This window comes from Cervus canadensis, chromosome 24 (assembly GCF_019320065.1).
Source record: "Cervus canadensis isolate Bull #8, Minnesota chromosome 24, ASM1932006v1, whole genome shotgun sequence".
Classification (NCBI taxonomy): Eukaryota; Metazoa; Chordata; class Mammalia; order Artiodactyla; family Cervidae; genus Cervus; species Cervus canadensis.
Window position 1 is genome coordinate 3,486,282 of NC_057409.1, and position 22,821 is coordinate 3,509,102.

General features: G+C 46.1%; 1 protein-coding gene across 2 annotated transcripts; it reads right to left on the bottom strand.

The window, feature by feature from the left end:
* Nucleotides 1-325: 325 nt before the first annotated feature.
* On the bottom strand, nt 326-11,490 carry PLA2G2D (phospholipase A2 group IID). 2 transcript variants are annotated; one of them, XM_043446005.1, is made up of 4 exons: nt 11,423-11,490; nt 7,924-8,068; nt 6,057-6,163; nt 326-1,020 (listed from the first exon to the last, which is right to left on the bottom strand). In XM_043446005.1, exons 1-4 carry the CDS (start codon nt 11,460-11,462, stop codon nt 872-874), a joined length of 441 nt encoding a protein of 146 aa, XP_043301940.1. In that variant the 5' UTR covers nt 11,463-11,490; the 3' UTR covers nt 326-871. The 2 variants fall into 2 exon arrangements, with proteins under 2 accessions (XP_043301940.1, XP_043301941.1); XM_043446006.1 differs by lacking the exon at nt 326-1,020 and adding an exon at nt 7,516-7,567 and having other exon boundaries at nt 6,109-6,163.
* Nucleotides 11,491-22,821: the final 11,331 nt, after the last annotated feature.

Sequence of the window (22,821 nt, forward strand, 5' to 3'; positions counted from 1 at the left end):
AGGTTGAGCAAATGCCTGGCAGCCAGAGAGGAAAGAGTGCCCGGAAGTCCCATGGCCTGGAGCCCAGGCAGCTGGCCGCTTGGTGAGTCCTTCGCTCGAAAAGTATTTCCTGAGCCCCTTCTGGGCTCCGGGCACCAGGGCTGCAGTGAGTCCAAGACAGGCATGAGGCAAGTCTGCGAGGCTCCCCAAGGCTCCAAGGGAGAGGGACACAGTGCCAGGCAGAAACGGGACCCAGGCTCCCCGCCCGCCGCCCCCCCCCGCCCCGTCCTGGATGGTGCAGGGCCTTGGGGTTGTGGTTTTTTTTTCATTTATTTATTTTTAATTGGAGAATAATTGCCTTATAACATTGTGTTGGTTTCTGGCACACATCAGCCTGAATCAGCCATAGGTACATGTGTCTCCTGGGAGGACTGGAGGGATGGGCTGGAGCGGGAGGCAGGACTCGGGGCCTTGGGATTTGAAGAAGTGGCATCCCATGGACAGAAACATCCGTATCAGCCTTTACAGAGGCCACTCTGGCAGCTGCTTGGATGGTGTTTTAGGGGCAGGGGGAGCCTGGAGGGGCCTGGTGAGTGGTCATGAAGGGAGAACCTGCCCCACCCCGCCCCCAACCCTGCCCCCAGTGCCCACCGCTTTGGCCCAAACACTCTCCCCTGGCTGCTGCCGGGCCTTGGTTTTTCCTAAGATCTCAGTCCACCCTCAGAGGAGACAGCTGGGGAGATTCAGAAGGTCCAAGAGGCAAGTGGGAGCTAGGGGCGGGGCTAAGCCCCTTACTCTTCCTGGGAGTGCTTTAAAGGTGCCAGACTGGGGTTGGGGGTGTGGCCAGTGGTCCTTGGGGTCTTCCCCGGAGCTCAAGATGCTGAGGGACAGGCTAGAGGGTGTGGCACTCAGGGATCTCGCCCTCGCAGCTGGACAGATAACGCAGGTCATTCTTGTAGGTGTTCAGGTTCCGCTGCAGGCAGTAGGCCAATGTCTTGTCACAGGCACACAGCTGCTGCTCACACCAGCTCCCCTTGGTGGCTGTGAGCGGGTGGAGGAAGGCACTTAAGCGGTCTGCCCCTTCCCGTGGCTGGGTGGGTGTGGCCCCTGGAGGGGAGCCCCTGAAGGCAGCTCAGCCCTTGACCAGCCTTTGGTGCCCTTCCTAGCTCCTTGGACTCTGGCTCTGTGATCTTGGGCATGGGGCATGACCTCCCTGGATGCCATTGCTCCTTTGTTCATTCATCCGTTCAGTAAACAGCTGAGCACCTATCCCTCGGCAGTCCCAGGAGGGAGAGGAGAGCAGAATGGACATGCGAGTTCACACTCCCCTGGGGCGAGGGGGGGAGCGGCAGGGGGCAGATGTTGGAGGAGTGTGTGGTCGTTGTTGTTCAGTCGCTCAGTCGTGTCCGACTCCTTGTGACCCCACGGATGGCAGCGTGCCAGGCTTCCCTGCCCTTCACAGAAGTGAGTGCAACTGTGCTTACCCGGGAGTAAGGAACAATGCAGGGGCCCTGAGCTGGTAACCCATGGGACTGACTGAGTGTCAAGAGCCATCTGAGCTGAGATCAGAAGAGCGAGCTGTTGCTCCTACTCTGGAAAGCCAGGGTGGAGGAGAGGGGCTGTTCCTGGCAGAAGGAACAGCATGTGCAAAGACTCTGAGGAAAGACGGGCCATGGTGCTTCAGTTTCACCATCTGTCCAACGGGGATGAGAGAGCCGAACCTGCTGCATAGCATGGGGAACTGCTCAGTATTTTGTAATAATCTATAAGGGAAAAGAATCTGAAAAAGAATATGGATACATATATATATATATTCAGATTAATGTAAGTAGGCAAAGCCTTTGGCACATAGTAAAGTCAAGTCGCTCAGTCATGTCCAACTCTTTGTGACCCCTTCGACTGTAGCCTAACAGGGTCCTCTGTCCATGGGATTTTCCAGGCTAGAGTACTGGAGTGGGTTGCCATTTAAGTGGTCAATAAATGCTGGCCATTACAGCTGTTGCCGCTAAGTTCTCAGTTAATAGGGATAGTTGGTGAGCCCATTCAGCTTCCAGCCCCGGGACTTGCCGCCTTTCTCCAGGCGTGGACCCCGGGACTTGGTGACCTGGGTTACAGCCCAGGCTTTCTCATGTGTATCTGTGTGACCCTGAGAAAACAGTTCACTCTGGTTTCCGTTTTCTTGTCAGTAAAATGGAGATCAGGGCTTCCCAGGTGGCTCAGAACTTGGCCGCCAAGCAGGAGATGTGGGTGCAAGTCCTGGGTCAGGAAGATCCCCGAGCAAGGAAATGGCAACACACTCCAGTATTTTTGCCTGGGAATTTCCATGAACAGAGGAGACGGGCTGGTCACAGTTCGTGGGGTTGTGAAGAGTAAGATGCAACTTAGTGACCAACAACAACAACAAGAAAATGATCACCAGAGGGGGGATGATGCCTATATGGGTTGCTCTAAGAACCGATGATGAAGAAAAAATGAACAGTAACCTCGGTAACTCAATGAAACTAAGCCATGCCGTGTGGGGCCACCCAAGACGAATGGTCATGGTGGAGAGGTCTGACAAAATGTGGTCCACTGGAGAAGGGAATGGCAAACCACTTCAGTATTCTTGCCTTGAGAACCCCAGGAACAGCATGAAAAGACAAAAAGATAGGACACGGAAAGATTAACTCCCCAGGTCAGTAGGTGCCCAATATGCTACTGGAGATCAGTGGAGAAATAACTCCAGACAGAATGAAGGGATGGAGCCAAAGCAAAAACAACACCCATTTGTGGATGGTACTGGTGATAGAAGCAAGGTTCGATGCTGCAAAGAGCAATATTGCATAGGAACCTGGAATGTTAGGTCCATGCATCAAGGCAAATTGGAAGTGATCAAACAGAGGATGACAAGAGCTAACACTGACATTCTAGGAATCAGCGAACTAAGATGGACTGGAATGGGTGAATGTAACTCAGATGACCGTTATATCTACTAGTGTGGGCAGGAATCCCTTAGAAGAAATGGATTAGCCATCATAGTCAACAAAAGAGTTCGAAATGCAGTACTTGGATGCAATCTCAAAAATGACAGAGTGATCTCTGTTCATTTCCAAGGCAAATCATTCAATATCAGGGTAATTCAAGTCTATGCCCTGACCAGTTATGTTGAAGAAGCTGAAGTTGAACAGTTCTATGAAGACCTACAAGACCTTCTAGAATTAACACCCAAAAAAGATATCCTTTTCATCAAAGGGACTGGAATGCAAAAGTAGGAAGTCAAGAAACACCTGAAGTAACAGGCAAATTTGGCCTTGGAGTTCAGAATGAAGCAGCACAAAGGCTAATTGAGTTCTTCAAAGAGAATGCACTGGTCATAGCAAACACCCTCTTTCAACAACACAAGAGAAGACTCTACACATGGACATCACCAGATGGTCGACACCGAAATCAGATGGATTATATTCCTTGCAGCCAAAGATGGAGAAGCTCTATACAGTCAGCAAAAACAAGACTGGGAGCTGACTATGGCTCAGATCATGAACTCCTTATTGCAAAATTCAGACTGAAGTTGAAGAAAGTGGAGAAAACCACTAGACCATTCAGGTATGACCCAAATAAATCCCTTATGACTATACAGTGGAAGTGAGAAATATATTTAAGGGACTAGATCTGATAGACAGAGTGCCTGATGAACTATGGATGGAGGTTCGTGACACTGTACAGGAGACAGGAATCAAGACCATCCCCAAGAAAAAGAAATGCAAAAAAGCAAAATGGCTGTCTGAGGAGGCCTTACAAAGAGCTGTGAAAAGAAGGGAAGTGAAAAGCAAAGGAGAAAAGGAAAGATATACCCATTTAAATTCAGAGCTCCAAAGAATAGCAAGGAGAGATAAGAAAGCCTTCATCAGTGATCAATGCAGAGAAATAGAGGAAAACAACAGAATGGGAAAGACTAGAGACATCACCAGGAAAATTAGAGATGCCAAGGGAAACTTTCATGCAAAGATGGGCTCAATAAAGGACAGAAATGGTATGGACCTAACGGAAGCAGAAGATATTAAGAAGAGGTGGCAAGAATACACAGAAGAACTGTACAAAAAAGATCTTCATGACCCAGATAGTCATGATGGTGTGATCACTCACCTAGAGCCAGACATCCTGGAATGTGAAGTCAAATGGGCCTTAGGAAGCATCCCTACAAACAAAGCTAGTGGAGGTGGTGGAATTCCAGTTGAGCTATTTCAAATCCTCAAAGACGATGCTATGAAAGTGCTGCACTCAATATGCCAGCAAATTTGGAAAACTCAGCAGTGGCCACAGGACTGGAAATGGTCAGTTTTCAATCTAGTCCCAAAGAAAGGCAGTGCCAAATAATGCTCAAACTACCGCACAATTTCTCTCATCTCACACGCTAGTAAAGTAATGCTCAAAATTCTCCAAGGCAGGCTTCAGCATTACGTGAACCGAGAACTTCCAGATGTGTGAGCTGGTTTTAGAAAAGGCAGAGAAACCAGAGATCAAATTGCCAACATTCAATGGATCATTGAAAAGGCAGAGTTCCAGAAGAACATCTATTTCTGCTTTATTGACTATGCCAAAGTCTTTGACTGTGTGGATCACAATAAATTGTGGAAAATTCTTCAAGAGATGGAAATACCAGGTCACCTGACCTGCCTCTTGAGAAACCTGTATGCAGATCCAGAAGCAACAGTTAGAACAGGACATGGAACAACAGACTGGTTCCAAATAGGAAAAGGAGTACATCAAGGCTGTATATTGTCACCCTACTTATTTAACTTCTATGCAGAGTACATCATGAGAAACGCTGGGCTGGAAGAAGCACAGGCTGGAATCAAGATTGCCAGGAGAAATATCAATAACCTCAGATACACAGATGATACCACCCTTATGGCAGAAAGTGAAGAGGAACTAAAGAGGCTCTTGATGAAAGTGAAAGAGAAGAGTGAAAATGTTGGCTTAAAGCTCAACATTCAGAAAACTAAGATCATGGCATCTTGTCCCATCACTTCAGAGGAAATAGATGGAGAAACAGTGGAAACAGTGCTGACTTCATTTTTCTGGGCTCAAAATCACTGCAGATGGTGACTGCAGCCATGAAATTAAAAGATGCTTACTCCTTGGAAGCAAAGTTATGACCAACCTAGACAGCATATTGAAAACCAGAGACATTATTTTGTCAACAAAGGTCCATCTTGTCAAGGCTATGGTTTTTCCAGTGGTCATGTTTGGATGCGAGAGTTGGACTATAAAGAAACCTGAGCGCCAAAGAATTGATGCTTTTGAACTGTGGTGTTGTAGAAGACTCTTGAGAGTCCCTTGGACTGCAAGGAGATCCAACCAGTCCATCCTAAAGGAGATGAGTCCTGGGTGTTCATTGGAAGGACTGATGCTGAAGCTGAAACTCCAATACTTTGGCCACCTGATGCAAAGAACTGGCTCATTGAAGAACTGATCCTGGGAAAGTTTGAGGGCAGGAGGAGACGGGGATGACAGAAGATGAGATGGTTGGATGGCATCACCGACTCAGTGGACATGGGTTTGCATATGAACTCCGGGAGATGATGATGGACAGGGAGGCCTCACGTGCTGCGGTTCATGGGGTCACAAAGAGTTGGACACGACTGAGCGACTGAAATGAACTGAACTGAACCTCGGTAGCCTGAGTGATTTATCTAGTATGCATCTGCAGGGCACCTTATGTCTCCTATTATTTTAGTTTTTGAGTTAACTTTATGCAGCAGAATACTGTTCTCATCCTGAGTTTCCAGAGGAAGACCTGAGGTTCAGAAAAGGTAAGCAAAGTGTTCAAGGTCACAGAGTTTGTCAGCGGCGGGTCTGGGATCTACTGAGGTCTGGCAGCCTTCCAGATCCTAAAGGGGTCAAAGTCTCTATGGGACCTCTCAGTACTCCTACCCCTATTGCTGCCTCTCCTTCCCAGCCCAGATATCGCCACTGGACATATGAGAAAAGCAGAGAGGCTGAGCAGCCTGGGCTTTGTCACACAGCACGTGAAAGCAATGCGTGCGACACATCCTTTGCTCAGGCTCCAACTCCAACCCTGAGGCCCCAGCACTCACAACACTGGACTTTCCCCCGGAAAAAGGTGTAGTCATAGTGGTCGTAGCGGATGTCACAGTTGTGGGGAGTCAGGTCACCGTAGCAGCAGTCGTGTTCGTGGCAGCACCTGGCAGGAGAGGACAGGAGGTGGGTGAGTCCTTGGCGGACTCGAGTCTCAGGTTGCCCCTGCCCCAGAGCAGAAACTGCGTGTCCGCCTCAGAAGTCAAGGCCTGCAGGGTCTAGTCTTCTTTCTAGCTAGAGCTTCTCGAGTGCTTCCTGTGTACCAGGTGGTGGTGTAGTCTCTAAGTCGTGTCTGACTCTTGTGACCCCATGGACTGTAGCCCGCCAGGCTCCTCTGTCCATGGGATTCTCCAAGCAAGAATACTGGGATGGGTTGCCACTTCCTTCTCCAGGGGATCTTCCTGACCCTGAAATTGAACCTGGGTTTCCTGGATTGCAGACAGATTCTTTACCTTCTGAGCTACGAGGGAAGATTCCCTCCTGTGTACCAGGCACCTGCTCTATCGAGGAACTCTCTCTTAATCCTCTTGGCCGCTCTAGGATAGAGGTACTAGTATTATCCCCATTTCACAAAGGAGGAAACTGAGGCTCTGGGCGGTCCGGCCACCTGCCCAGGGTCACACAGCCTGTATGTGGCGGGTGAGGGTGCTGACCTCGGACCTGGCTGGCTCTCATCCCTCCTCTGGCAGATCCCTGGGTTGCTGTGAAAGCCAAGTGAGATCATGGCAAAAAGAAGTGGGACTTTTTAAAACCAGTGTTCAATGGCAATGGGAAGTGTTTGTGGCTATTCTAACTAGTTTGGGGTTGAGAGTGCAAGGCAGCCTTTAGAAACTCTGGGGAACCCTCCAGAAGGGCTGGGGCTGGATTGGAGCTCAGTGGACTTCCTAGCAGGGAAAAACATGAGACCATTCAGCTAAGACCTAAATCAAATCCCTTATGATTATACCTTGGAGGGGATTTAATATATTCAAGGGATTAGATCTGCTAGACAGAGTGCCTTGAAGAACAACCATGGACTGAGGTTCAGAACATTGTACAGGAGACGGTAACCAAAATCATCGCAAAGAAAAAGATGTGTAAGAAAGTAAAATAGTTGTCTCAGGATACCTTACAAATAGCTGAGAAAGAAGAGAAGCGAAAGGCAAAAGAGAAAGGGAAAGATAAATCCAAGTCAATGCAGAGTTCCAGAGAAGAGCAAGGAGAGATATGAAAGTCTTCCTCAGTGATCAATGCAAAGATATAGAGGAAAACAATAGAATGGGCAAGACTAGAGATCTCGTCAACAAAATTGGAGATACCAGGGGAATATTTCATGCAATGATGGGCTGAATAAAGGACAGAAATGGTATGGACCTGACAGAAGTGGGAGAGATTAAGAAGAGGTGGCAAGAATACACAGAAGAACTGTACAAAAAAGGTCTTTATGACCTGGATAACCATGATAGTGTGATCACTCACCTACAGCCAGACATCCTGTTGTGTGAAGTCAAATAGGCCTTAGGAAGCATAACTAGGAACAAAACTATTGGAAGTGATGGAATTCTAGTTGAGCTCTTCCAAATCCTAAAAGATGATGCTGTAAAAGCATCCAGGACGCTCAATAAGCCAGGGGAATTTGGAAAACAGCAGTGGCCACAGGACTGAAAAAGTCAGGTTTCAATCTCATCCCAAAGAAAGGCAATGCCAAAGAATTTTCAAACTACCACACAATTGTGCTCATTTCACATGCTAGCCAAGTAATGCTCAAAATCCTTCAGGCTAGGCTTCAACAGCCCCTGGTACCAAATGAATAAATGGACGGAGAGGAAAGAGGAGAGGAAAGAGGCGGGTCCCTGGGTAGAGGCAGACACGATTGGGAGGAATTACCAGTCCGTGGCATCTCGGGGTGGGCCTTGGCCACCAAATCCGCAGTAGCAGCCGTAGGACATATAGGAGAAGACGGGGGTCTTCCCCGTCACTTGTCTGACCATCTTGTTCAGGTCCAGGATGTCGCCCTCGGCTGGAACCACACCTGCCAAGGAGCCCAGCCACAAGGAGAGAACGTGAGTCTCAGGGGAGTCCAGTGGGCTGCAGGCCTGGCACCTGTGCTCTTCCTGGGCCAAACCAAGGACCTGGGATAATAAAGTAACAGCAAACCCTATGGCTATTGAAAATATAATGACAATTGCTAAGTGATTACTAGGGATCTTTTTTTTTTTTTTTTCTTTTTTTTTACTAGGGATCTTTTCATGTAGTGATCTATTGACTCCTTGCATCCCGTGAGATACTCTTTTTTTTTTTTTAATCTTTTTATTTTGGTTTATTCTCGATGAAGAGAAAAGTTGCCAAGATCATATAAAGAGGTCACATACACCTCCCCATTCAGTTTCCTCTCATCATGGTATATGTATGAAAACTAAGAAAGCAATATTGGAACCATAAATCCTGTTTTTAACCCCCACGAGAGGAATGAACGCACGGAGGTTCAGTAACTTGTTCGGGTCACAGTAGCGGGTAGACAGAGGGGCAGGGTTGAAACCCAGGGCCGTCGGGTCCCGCTCTCCGTCTCGGGGTTCACACTCTACAGGAGGAAGACGCTGCCCCCCCACCCCCACTCCCCCCGCAGCCCATAGAGAACCCGCACAGTATGCACGGGGCTTCCCTGGGTGCTCCGTGGCAAAGAATCCGCCTGCCAGTGCAGGAGACACGGGTTCAATCCCTGGTCCAGGATGCTCCCGCGTGCCGAGGGGCAGCAGCCCGTGCACCACAGCTATCGTGTCTGAGCTCTAGACCCTGGGAGCCGCAACTCTTGAGCCCACGCCCCCTAGAGCCTTCCTTCCACAACAAGAGAAGCCAGAATTCCGCACACTGCTACTAGAGGAAAACCTCACCCAGCAACGGGGACCCAGCACAGCCAAAAATAAAATAAAATAAATAAAATTATTTAAAAAAAAAAAAAAAAGGCTTCTTTTAAAAAAACATGCCTGACTCCTTTGGGAAGCAGTGTGATTTAGAAATCAATGTTTTTCATGAATATTTTTCACTTCAGTTATAATATCTGCTGGTTAGAATTGATCATAAGGGGAATTCATTTTATTGGGAGAGAGAAACATTACATTGAGCTAGGAGAAATAACATACATTAAGTCAATGGATTTAGGGAAGAATTTGGGGGAAACAGACGAGATGCAAAGGGGACTGGAATGTACCTGTGTGCAACCTTGGGAGATGACCCAAGAACACAGACGGAGCCCAGAGTCTCAGAGAGACTGGGCTGGGGAGGTCCTTTTCGGTGACCCTAGTTTTGGACGCTCACCCCCTACCCTCAAGTAAATGGTGTTATAGTGAAAGCTCTACACTCAAATAAAGTGAGTAATAACCAGGGGAGAGCCCTAGTGGGCAATGTTGGGGCTGGGATGAACTCATGCCGTGGGCCAGGGATGCCATTCAGAGCAGGGAGCTTGCCTGGTGAAGAAAGTGACAGTTACTCGGTGGTGTCCGACTCTTTGCGACCCCGCGGACTGTAGCCTGCCAGGCTCCTCTGTCCATGGGATTCTCCAGGCAAGAATACTGGAGTGGATAGCCATCCTGTTCTCCAGGGCATCTTCCCGACCTAGGGATCGAATCTGGGTCCATTTCAGGCAGATGCGTTACTGCCTGAGCCCCCAGCGCTGCAGCTAGACGGTGCCTGGCAGCGTCTGGGACCTGCAGGTAGGTCGTGTCCCCAGAGTGTGGAATCAACATCGCCGCTCTAGTTTGCCACTAGCTCTACAGATGTTAAAGAGAAACCTTACTAATTCTGACTGTGCTGAGGAATGACCCCAGGCCCCCTGGAACCCCAGATTTGGTGATGAGGCCCCAGAAACAGCCCACGGCCAAGAGAGTTAATGTCCACCCAATAGGCCAGCCAGGGATCCGAATGCGGAATCTCACCTTTTGCTGCACCTCCATCCCCTTGTGCACCCCAAGTTCAGGCCTTTCTATTTCAGCTTAGAAGTCGCCACACAAATTCACACCTGAATTCTACAGCTGTTCCTCGGCAAGCAAGTTCAGCTTGGATTCAGGGTGATTTTGGTGGTCTTATTTCTTACAGTTTTACAGTGAGGTCAACCCAGCCCTGGGGAATGGAGGAGCTCAACTTGTGGTCAAGAGGGCTTCGGGACACTGACTCAGGTTGACAGTGATTCCTGCCTTGGCTGCTTTTTCCATCCTCAGCTGTCGCTGAGAGGGATGGAGCCCCTTCTCCCAAGGGTTAGCGACAGTGGCGGGGCAATGTCTCACCGCTAACTCATGCGTGCACTGTGTGCTAACTTACTGCGCGCTGTTACACTTGCTAAGCGTTTTCTATAAATTTTCTCATTAGAGTCCTTCTAACAACCCAATGAAGGGGATGTTATTGTGCCCACTTTACAGATGAGGACATAGAGGGGTAGGGGGAGTTGGCCAAGGTCATACCACCGGAAATTGATGAGCCAGCATCTGAATGCAGATTCATCTGTGTATTTCATCTCTACACTGTATTGTCTCTTTGCATCTGAGAGATGAATTTCTGCAGTTTGACTGCAGTTTTCCTAATGGTTTTCACTGTAACCCTGGTGATGTGTTCCTCTTGGGAATTTGGGAGCCCCCCAAAATAACATAAAGCACATTCAAAAATGAAATGCAAATCCTTTCTCATATCACATATTCTGAGATGGATCAACAAGTAAAAAGTCCAGTTTGCTAGCAACTGGATTTGCGACATTTGATTTGTTAAAGATCAGGTGGAAACTTCACCATTTCTCAATGGACAACAGAACCCCCAGGGTCAAGGGTGCTGAAACGGTTCCAAAAATGTGGTGGTTTATGGTTCAGTTCTTTCAATCCCATGGACTCTAGCTGCTAGGCTACTCTGTCCATGGGATCTCCCAGGCAAGGATACTGGAGTGGATTGCCATTTTTTCTCCAGGGGATCTTGCCAATCCAGGGATCGAACTTGGGTCTCTTGCATTGCAGGCAGATTCTTTACTGACTGGGCCACAGGAAAGCCCCCTAAAGGTGTGGAGAGGTATGCACATGTAAGAGATCACTATTATCTGGTGACAGGGACACAGGAGAGCAGATCCATTTCTGTAGTTTGTGTCCAAAGTACCACAGACGTCAGTTCAGCTGGACCCCAGTTTCTGAACTTCTAGCTTCTTGTCCATTCCTGCCACACTGCTGGCCGCCCATAGCTCTCTGACCGAAGCCACTGTTCCAGGGGACTGAGCCACTGATGACTCCTTGCAGGGGCCGAATAGTGGAGACCGGGGCTGTGAGACCAGCCCAGCAGCTCCGATAGGAAAGAGACACAGGGCATCCCGGCTTCCCTCCCTGCCTTCCCGGCTGTGGGTGCTGCCCGCACTTACCAGCGAAGACCACCAGTGTGCAGAGGAGGGAAAGGTCCATGATCCCAGCACAGAGCAGTGGAGCTGGCTGCTGGAAGTCCCCTCTCGGCCAGCAGCCCCTTATATCAGATGACCCCTACCCGCCAAACTCGCTCCCACCCCTCCCAGCTCAGCTCTGGCGGAGGTCACCCATGCTCTTTGTGTTTCCTCTTTTCTGGCAAAGCGGAGTTTTATTATTCCTGTTTTTTAATATCTTTAAACAATGTTTTTGATTGCATGTTTGGCATAGAATATTTGGAAAATATGAACAGCTACAAGAAATTTAAAATCATTTGTGAATCCATTCATTACCATTAATTTTTTGAATGAAATTGACATATAACATTGTGTAAATTTAAGTGTACAATATATTGATTTGATACATTTATATATCATAATCTGAGTGTTAGTGCCGCAATAATTAACATTTCTGTCACGTCACATAATTACAATTTCTTTTTGTGGTTGGAATCATTAAGATCTAGTCTCTAGGCAAGTTTGGTGATTATAACACAACATTGTTGTCTATATTCACTGTGCTGTCTCTAGGACTCATTTACTACTTGTTGCAAGTTCGTACAAATATACAAAATTTGTCCAAGCCCTCCCTGTCCCCTACTTCCTGGTAACCACCATTTTACTCTCTATTTTAACATGTTTGCATACACACACACTCACACACACACACACATACATAAAATGACATCTTTTTATGGACTCATCCATTGATGGGCACTTAAGTTGCTTTGATCATTAAGATCTTGGTGTCAATGTTTTCCTGGTTCTATTACTATACATATACATACATGTATATATGTGTGTGTGTATATATATATCTTTCCACACGTCTCCCTGACCAGATTAGGTAAATGCTACAGGTAAAACATTGTAGTCTCTCTTTTCATTTACTAAAATAACTTGAACATATTTCTATGTTGTTAAATCATCTTCTGCAGAAACATTTTGAAAGGTAGTCTTGTATGCCATTCATTTAAAGAACCCCCTATTGTTGGGCATATGGGTTATTTCCAAAGTTGTACTATTCTAGACCACTCAGCAGGACAGTGAAAGAAATCTTTGAGATGAAATCTCGTCCCTGCCCAGAATTGTTTCTTTAGGGTCGACCCCTTAAGTGGGCTTGCTGAGTCAAAGCACACACACAATTTGAAGGCAATTGATATGTGTTGACAACTTCTCCTGCAGAAGGTCTGCCCCAGTTTAAAATGGGACTCCTAAGGAGGCAAATGATGTGGACCCAGCCCAACTAGGGTGGAGATGCTGATGGCAGGATATGCTTGGCATTACAAATGGATAGTCTGCTACAAACGCTCTACCAGGAACCTTCTAAGGTTTGCTGGAGAGTCCATGAGAGCAGAAGTTGGGTTTCTTCTGTGCCCAACAGATGGCTATTCAAAAACATAGAGCACAGGCTGACCTCTTTGCTGCCAGCTAACTGGTCTACCCAAAAAAAGTCAAGTCACTGCTGGGCGATCTCCCTCTCCCTCTTCCCTGTCTCTTTAAAATCAAATTTTCCTTTATCCTTAGACTCAGTCATTAGCTGATCATCTCATACATGAAAAAGCAATCTGCATGCAAAATACTAAGCAGCAAATACATGCAATCTCGCTGGCATATTCTTTGGCATGCCTCCCCCATGTGTCCTCTGTAGTCGTTCCTTTATGCTCTTACTAATGTGCGACCTTCCTGTGAACTGTCTAGATCTGCGGTTACCCTTCTGAGCCCCAGCTTCCCCCTGAGTTGGGATCAGTCGGACAGAAGCAAAAAGAGCCAGGACTTCTGCTGATTCCAGAAGTCTTTGCCCTGGTGGGAGAGAAAACATGATAGATGTTGCAAAAAGTCTTCAAAATCTGCTGTCCCAGACATCCCCAGAGGTCCCAGGGCACAGTTCAAAGGGACCACATTCAAACTTTAGCTTCTTCTCCTACCAGCTTGGGATCCTGGACAAGTCACTTGACCTCAAGTGCCTTGCTTTCCTTATTTGCAGAACATGGACAATGTGGAGACAACTGTCCCTCTCTCCTCTGATGGCCGTGGGGTTTAGAGACCACATACACACAACACAGTGCACACAACACACCCGCAGAGAGAATGCCGTTATAGTGACCACAACACAGGTTATGGAGCATCACATGGAGACGAAGAGGCCGCGAGGTGGGACCCAAGCCCAGGCTGCCTCCCTGGCGTTCCAGCTGCTTCACTGGGAGAAAGCTGCTCAGCTCCATGTCTTCCATTTTCTCAGGTGTGAAACAGGGTGGTGAGAGTGTTACTGAACCAAGCTTGAGTCCGCTTGCCCAGAAAAGCCAGTCTACTGACCTCAGGTCATGGTGAAGTAAGGGCATCGTTTCTTGCAGGGCGCCAGGCAAGCAGTCCACACAGCCAATGCTCAGTTCAGTTCAGTTGAGTCACTCAGTCGTGTCGGACTCTTTCTCAAAAGGCATGAATTCCCATGGTGGCTTTCAGGGAAAGGCTTTAAGGACAGGATGAGGGGGAGGGGTTTGGGTGTGTGTGGTCAGCCTATGGGCGTTCTTCTGATTGGTTGGTGGTAAGAGAATTAAGGGGTCAATAGCTTCAACCTTCTGGTTCTAATTGTCTAGAGTCTCTTTCCTTGTGACACCTTACAGGTAACTTCTTCCACATGGTGGAGTGTGTGAAACAGTTCATAAGACTGGCTCCGAACAACGCTGAAAGAGGAACTGAAGGTCCTCAGCTTTGTTTAATGGCTAAACTTTTATTATTTTTGCCTTGCTTGACTGTTTCCTTTTGGCTTTGCATTTTTCTTACTTTTCTGATTGAAGGTATTCTTTGGAACTTGGGGAAGACCTAGGAGGTTAAAGATTTTTAATAGTGAGCGGCAGGTGGAAGACTCAAGTGGGGGCAATTCTGTCCTGGGAAAGCACCATAGGGTCCAGCTTGATTACCATAGCACATCCTTCATAGGCTTGTGGGAATTACATGAGGTGATACGGGGACAGAGCTCAGTCAGTAGCCAGAAACCAGCAAATGTGAGCTACGGTCACTCCCACCACCATCATCTTCATCTGCACCTTCACTGCTTAAGATGAACAGAATAAATAACGAACCTTTTCTTTTGCATTGTCTGATCTGAATTCATCCTATCCACTCTATCATCTCAGTGTATTTGTTTCTCTCTAGAAAATTGATCTGGTTTTTTTTTTTTTTTTTTTTTTTTTTTTAATATCTTCTATGTTTCTAATTGGCTTCCCTGGTGGCTCAGAAAGTAAAGAGCCTGCCTGCAGTGCAGGAGACCCAGGTTAGATCCCTGGGTCAGGGAGATCACGTGGAGATGGAAATGGCAAGCCACTCCAGTATTCTTACCTGGAAAATCCCATGGACAGAGGAGCCTGGCAGGCTGTAGTCTGTAGGGTCGCAAAGAGTCATACACAACTGAGCTACTTCACTTTCTTTTTCTATGTTTCTAATTGACAGGTTCAAGCTTTCCTCTATTTTCTTAAACATATAGAATATTGGTGTGAGACTGTCATAATATCTTTATCTACTAATCCTATCACTTTTGTTCCTAGGTCTGTTTCTATAGATTTTTTTTTTTCATTATGACTTTTAGGTCACCATTGCTCATCATATAGGAAACACTGTGGGGACTTCCCTGATGGTCCTGTGGTTAGGACTCTGAGCTTCCACTGCAGGGGTGCTGGTTCGATCTCTTTTTGGGGAACTAAGGTCCCCCATGTTATGTGACCAAAGAAAAGAAGAGAAAAGACTATGATAACAATAAATCTTTGTCTATTTTAAAAGGGAAGTTTCTTTAAAATAGATTTCCAGAAGTGAAATTGCACAATCAGAAGATGGAAAGGTTCTTAGTGTTCTTCCTTTTTCTGAAATTGGTAGAAATTTAGAAACTCCCTAGCTTTTGGCTCCATCAGCAGCATATAATAGATAGAACCGATCATTTCCTGAGACTTTCCAGCAAATCCGTGTCTTCACTTTCTTGGAAACAGTGGGGACACGGTGATACTGTTCACCCATGATCCATCAAGATCTCCAGGTGAAAAAAAAAAAAAAAAGATCTCCAGGTGGACAATGAAGGAAGCCAGAGAGGGCTTAGACCCTGAAGTGCAAATTCTATTAAGAATAGTTACCACCAGCGGTGGGCCCAGCGAGGTTAGGAACACGCCAGAGTCATGCAGCAGCAGGTGAGTGGCAGAATTTGGGTCAGAATACAGGTCAGCCAGAGCTGCCCCTACTACATGCAGGGCACTGTTATAAGTGGTTCACACAGAGGAAGTGCAAAGAGGCACTGCCCGAATCCCCATGATGCAGGTGAGTCATTGTACCCAGGGGCTACTTTCTTAGCCAACATAGATGGAGGTGGGAATGAGAAGAGCTGGCAGAGCTTGGAGCCTGCTGCCCCCAACCTCACTGCAGAGACGGTGAGCCCCCATCTCCTAAGAGACACCCCCTTTCAGCCAGTGACCAGAGGCCTTTGCTTGACTCAGGTGCGAAGTCGCTTCAGTTGTGTCCAACTCCTTGCAACCCTACGGACTGTAACCTGCCAGGCTCCTCTGTCAGCCCTTTCCATAAAGTCCCATTTACTGAAATGGTCCCACTGCCTGGATTCCATCTGTGATGAAACCTGCCAGAGGTGGCTAGATGCAGCTCAGAATTATTATTATTAATGTGGAAAGTCTGCAGGGGAAGAGGAAATTGAAAGAAGCTGGGCTTACCAAGAGATGTTCACACTAAGTGAAGAAAAGCAGAGAAACTCAAATACTATATGACATCACTTATATGTGGAATCTTTTGAAAAAAATGACACGAGTCAATTTATTTACAAAATAAAAATGGACTGACAGACTAAGGGGAAAGATGGGGGAGGGAAAAAATAGGAGTTAGGATTAACTACACACTACTGTATGTAGAATAGATAATCAACAAGGACTAACTGTACAGCACAGGGAATTCTACTCAATATTGTGCAAGAACCTTTATTAGAAAAGAATCTGAAAGAGAACAGATACATGTATGTGTAGAGCTGAATCTCTTTTGTACCTCTGAAACTAACACAGCATGATAAATCAACTACACTCCAATACAAAATAGAAATTAAATAAAAAATATAAATAGAAAAATAGGTTAAAAATATGTATACCTATGGCTGATTCAAGTTGAAATTTGAAAGAAAACAAATAAATTCTGTTAGCAATTATCCTTCAATAAAAATATAAATTAAGAAATTAAAGAAAGGAGCTGGACTTCCTTGGGGTCTTCTGCGCTTCATCTCTGACACGCAAGCGAGGAGGAGGGAGAGATTGAAATTCCTTTGTGGGAGAGTGACCCACTTTTCTGCAGCTGTACCAAAGCAGAACTAAAGCAAGTGAATTAAATGATCAGAAACCACTCAAAGGTCTGTCTGTTGCAGAATGGTAGATTGTGTGATTATACCACACCAACAAACCACAGCCATACATAACAACAGGGAAAAACCTGACAACATTATGCTGAACCCAGAAGAGTACAGGTTGTAAGAGAGATTTATGTGAGCTTCCAGACAGTCAGGCTAATCTGTGCTTTTAGAAGTCAGGACAGTGGCTACCCGTTGAAGGGCGTGGTGACCGGTGGGGTTACTAAGAGGGTTTCAGGGATGCTACCGACGGTCCTTCTCTTTTGGTGTTGGTGACGTTGGCGTGTTCATATTCCGAAAATCCTTCCAGCAGTTCAGCTTTCATTTGTATATTCTTGTGTATCATTTACAAGTCCATGAATGTGAGTAATCACAACGAAAATGAAGATCATGAGAGGAAAAGCAAGTAGACTCAAACTTTGGTAGGAAGTACTTGAGATATCCTTCTAGATGATCAGACAATCCTTCTAGATAATCCAATATCCTTCTAGATGATCAGATATCTTTCTAGGTGACCCAGTATCCTTCTAGGTGATCCAATATCCTTCTAAGTGGTCCAGTGTTCTTCTGTGTGTGTGTGTGTCTGTGCGTGCTAAGTCACTTCAGTCATTTCTGACTCTTTGCCACCCCATGGACTGTAGCCCGCCAAGCTCCTCCGTTCATGGGATTTTCCAGACTGAAATACCAGAGTGGGTTGTCATGCCCTTCAACAGGGGATCCAACACTGGACCAACGATCAAACCCATGTCTCCTGTGTCTCCTACGTCATCCAATATGTTTCTAGATGGTAAGATATCCTACTAAATTATGAACAGCATCTGAAACTGTGCAGTGAAAACAAATTTCTACTTCGATATCAGGCAAATCTGGCTTCAAATTCAAGCTTGTTTATGGTGTTAATTACATTACTTTGTCTCTCTGAACCTCAAGTTTCCCATCTGAAACTGGGGCCGACATGCACTCTTTGAGGTCTGTTGTCATGACTACAAGTAGAAGGGTTGGCACACAGTTGACAGTAAATGCATGGCACCTGGTGACCCCTCTCCCCAGGAGAAAGGAGTTTAAAGTTCTGAGCTCCCCTTACACCTCAGGCCCAGAGACTCTTGCTTCTAAATGATAGAGTTGGTCATGGAGCAGGGAATTTCCACTTAGACCTCTCAGACAAGTGGCCACAGAATGTGATTTCAGAATCACTCAAAACCCGCCTTCCCAGCAACTTCAACATAGCAATTGCTTGAAGGTTCTTCTTGTTTTCAGACTTGGCCTGAGTCCCTGTGACCTTCCTCAAGGTCACATTACCCTGGGAAGCAGCAGAGCCTGGGTATTCAGAAGGAGGCTTGGGGGTTAGATAGACCAGATGTGGATCCTGACCCCCACTTGTGTTTTCTCGTCTGTTAAATGGGGTGAAGGAACATGAGGCCACCCAGCTATTGGAGTTCTTGTGAGAATTCTGAGGTATGGGGCTTGTACCTAGACAGCATATTTAAAAGCAGAGACATTACTTTGTCAACAAGGGTCCGTCTAGTCAAGGCTATGGTTTTTCTAGTAGTCATATGTGGATGTGAGTGTTGGACTATAAAGAAAGCTGAGTGCCAAGGAAATGATGCTTTTGAACTGTGGTGTTGGAGAAGACTCTTGAGAGTCCCTTGGACTGCAAGGAGATCCAACCAGTACACCCTAAAGGAGATCAGTGCTGGATGTTCATTGGAAGGATTGATGTTGAAGCTGAAACTCCAATACTTTGGTCACCTGATGCAAAGAGCTGACTCATTTGAATAGACCCTGATGCTGGGAAAGATTGAAGGCAGGAGGAGAAGGGGATGACAGAGGATGAGATGGTTGGATGGCATCACCGACTCAATGGACATGGGTTTGGGTGGACTCCGGGAGTTGGTGATGGACAGGGAGGCCTGGAATGCTGCAGTCCATGGGGTCTCAGAGTCAGACACAACTGAGCGACTAAACTGAAATGAACTGAACACAGTAAGTGTTCAATAATGGTAGTTGATGTTGCTGTTATTAGTACTATCTTATGGGAGGCAAAGACCACATGTCCAACAGATCCCAGAGGAACCCAGCAATGACTGATTCAGCAGGCATAAGGTTTCGTTTGTGCCCTCCGAGAGTCTGTTTCCCAGTCCTGTGTAAGTTCTGGCGGCTCTATGGCAGGGTTAATGGTGACCTCCTCCAAGAGGGCTTATGTCATACCCAGCTCTGCTGTACCCAGAGCCCCTGCCCCTGAAACCGGCCACTGCTGACCCAAACCTCCACCGGAGACACTCAAACACTCAAAATCAGGTCTGGCTCAGTCGCTGTGGGGTCTCTTGGTGTGAGCAAGGTATTGTTTGAGCCCTCTGAGAGTCCCTCGCGGGTATGGGGTTTGATCCTAAATGTGGTTTTTCCCCTCCTACCATCTTGCTAGGGCTTCTCCTTTGCCCTTGGGTGTGGGGTGTCTTTTTTTGGTGGGATCCAACATTCTCTTGTCAATGGTTGTTCAGCAGCATGTTGTAATTTTGGAGTTCTCGCAAGAGAAGATGAGTACACATCCTTCTACTCTGCCATCTTGATCAAGAAGAGACGGAGCCCAAGCAAAAATGACACCCAGCTGTGGATGTGAGTGGTGATGGAAGTAAAGTCAGATTGCTGTTAAGGATTGCATAGGAACCTGGGATGTTCAGTCCATGAATCAGAATAAATTGGAGGTGGTCAAACAGGAGATGGCAAGTGTGAACATCAACACTTTAGGAATCAGTGAACTAAAATGAACTGGAATTGGGTAATTTAATTCAGATGACCACTATATCTACTACTGTGGGCAAGAATCCCTCAGAAGAAATGGAGTAGTCATCATAGTCAATAAAAGAGTCTGAAATGCAGCACTTGAGTGCAATCTCATAACGACAGAATGATCTCTGTTCAATATCATGGTAACCCAAATCTATGCCCCAATCAGAAATGCCGAAGAAGCTGAAATTGAATGGTTCTGTGAAGACCTACAGAGCCTTCTAGAACTAACACCCCCAAAAGATGTCCTTTTCATTATAGGAGACTGGAATGCAAATGTAGGAAGTCAAGAGATACCTGGAGTAACAGGCAAACTTGGCCTTGGAGTACAATATGAAGCAGGTCAAAGGCTAACAGAGTTTTGCCAAGAGAATGCACTGTTCATGGCAAACACCCTCTTCCTACAACACAAGAGAAGACTCTACACGTGGACATCACCAGATGGTCAATGCTGAAATCAGGCTGATTATATTCTATATAGCTGAAGAGAAGAAGAAGGAGAAGTTTTATACAGTCAGCAAAAACAAGACTGGGAGCTGACTGTGGCTCACATCATGAACTCCTTATTGCTAGATTCAGATGTAAATTAAAGAAAGTAGGGAAAACCACTAGACCATTCAGGTATGACCTAAATCAAATCCCTTACAGTTATGCAGTGGAAGTGAAAAATAGATTCAAGGGATTAGATCTGATAGACACAGTGACTGAAGAACTATGGATGGAGGTTTGTGACATTGTGCAAAGAATAGTAAGGAGAGATAAGAAAGCCGTCCTCCCTGATCAATTCACAGAAATAGAGGAAAACAATAGAATGGGAAAGACTAGAGATCTTTTCAAGAAAATTAAAGATACCAAGGGAGCTTTTCATCTGAAGATAGGCACAATAAAGGACAGAAATTGTATAGACCTAACAGAAGCAGAAGATATTAAGAAGGGGTGGCAAGAATACACAGAAGAACTATACAAAAAAAGATCTTCATGCCCAGATAATCATGATGCTGTGATCACTCACCTAGAACCAGACATCCTGGAATGTGAAGTCAAGTGGGCCTTAGGAAGCATCACTATGAACAAAGCTAGTGGAGGTGATGGAATTCCAGTTGAGCTATTTCAAATCCTAAAAGATGATGCTGTGAAAGGACTGCACTCAATATGCCAGCAAATTTGGAAAACTCAGCAGTTGCCACTGGACTGGAAAACATCTGTTTTCATTCCAACCCCAAAGAAAGGCAATGCCAAAGAGTGTTAAAACTTCCACACAATTGCTCTAATTACACACGCTAGCAAAGTAATGCTCAAAATTCTGCAAGCCAGGCTTCAATAGTATGTGAACCATGAGCTTCCAGATGTTCAAGCTGGTTTTAGAAAAGGCAGAGGAATCAGAGATCAAATTGCCAACATTCACTGGATCATTGAAAAAGCAAGAGAGTTCCAGAAAAACATCTATTCCTGCTTTATTGACTAAGTCAAAGCTTTTGACTGTGTTCATTTCAGTTCAGTTCAGTCAGTCATGTCTGACTCTTTGCAACCCCATGAACCACAGTATGCCAGGCCTCCCTGCCCATATCCAACTCCCGGAGTCCACCCAAACCCATGTCCATTGTGTTGGTGATGCCATCCAACCATCTCATCCTCTGTCATCCCCTTCTCCTGCCCTCAATCTTTCCCAACATCAGGGTCTATTCAAATGAGTCAGCTCTCCGAATCAGGTGGCCAAAGTATTGGAGTTTCAGCTTCAATAACAGTCCCTCTAATGAACACCCAGGACTGATGTCCTTTAGGATGGACCGGTTGGATCTCCTTGCAGTCCAAGGTGGATCACAACAAACTGTGGAAAATTCTTCAAGAGATGGGAATACCAGACCGCCTTACCTGCCTCCTGAGAAATCTGTATGCAGGTCAAGAAGCAACAGATAGAACTGGACATGGAAGAACAGACTCGTTCCATATCAGGAAAGGAGTATGTCAAAGCTGTGTGTTGTCACTCTGCTTATTTAACTTCTATGCAGATTGCATCATGAGAAATGCCAGGCTGGATGAAGCACAAGCTGGAATCAAGATTGCTGGGAGAAATATCAATAACCTCAGATATGCAGATGACAGCACCCTTATGGCAAAAAGTGAAGAACTAAAGAGCCTCTTAGTGAAAGTGAAAGAGGAGAGTGAAAAAGTTGGCTTAAAGCTCAACATTCAGAAAACTAAGATCATGGCATCTGGTCCCATCACTTCATGGCAAATAGATGCAGAAACAATGGAAACTGTGACAGACTATTTTTTCAGACTCCAAAATCACTGCAGATGGTGACTGCAGCCATGAAATTAAAAGACACTTACTCCTTGGAAGAAAAGTTATGACCAACCTAGACAGCATATTAAAAAGCAAAGATGTTACTTTGTCAACAAAGTATGGTTGGCAAAGCTATGTTTTTTGACTAGCTAGTCAAAGCTATAGTTTTTCCAGCAGTCATATATGGATGTGAGTGTTGGACTATAAAGAAAGCTGAGCACCAAAAAACTGATGCCTTTGAACTGTGGTGTTGGAGAAGACTCTTGAGGGTCCCTTGGACAGCAAGGAGATCCAACCAGTCCATCCTAAAGGAAATCAGTCCTGAATATTCATTGGAAGGACTGATGCTGAAGCTGAAGCTCCAATACTTTGGCCACCTGATGTGAGGAACTGACTCATTTGAAAAGACCCTGATGCTGGGAAAGACTGAAGTTAGGAGGAGAAGGAGACAACAGAGGATGAGATGGTTGGATGGCATCACCGACTCGATCGACATGAGTTTGAGCAAGCTCTGAGAGTTGGTGATGGACGGGGAAGCCTGGCATGCCACAGTCCATAGGGTCGCAGAGTCGGACATGACTGAGCGACTGAACTGAACTGAACTGGAATAGTCATTATATATGTGTGTATGTATATATTAATAAAACATTTTTGTTTCAAATGTGAGGGAACATGTGTTTCTTAATTTTTTGTTTCCTTAAAGGCAAGTTTGCTCATGGTCTGTTGCTTTAGTTGTGTCTGACTCTTTGCACCCTGTGGACTGCAGCCTGCCAATCTCCTGCCCACGGGGTTTTCCTGGCTAGAACACTGGCGTGGGTTGCCGTGCCTTCTCCAGGGGATCTTCCCGACCCAGAAAATGAACCCATGTCTCCTGCAATACAGGTGGATTCTTTACTGTGGAGCCACTGG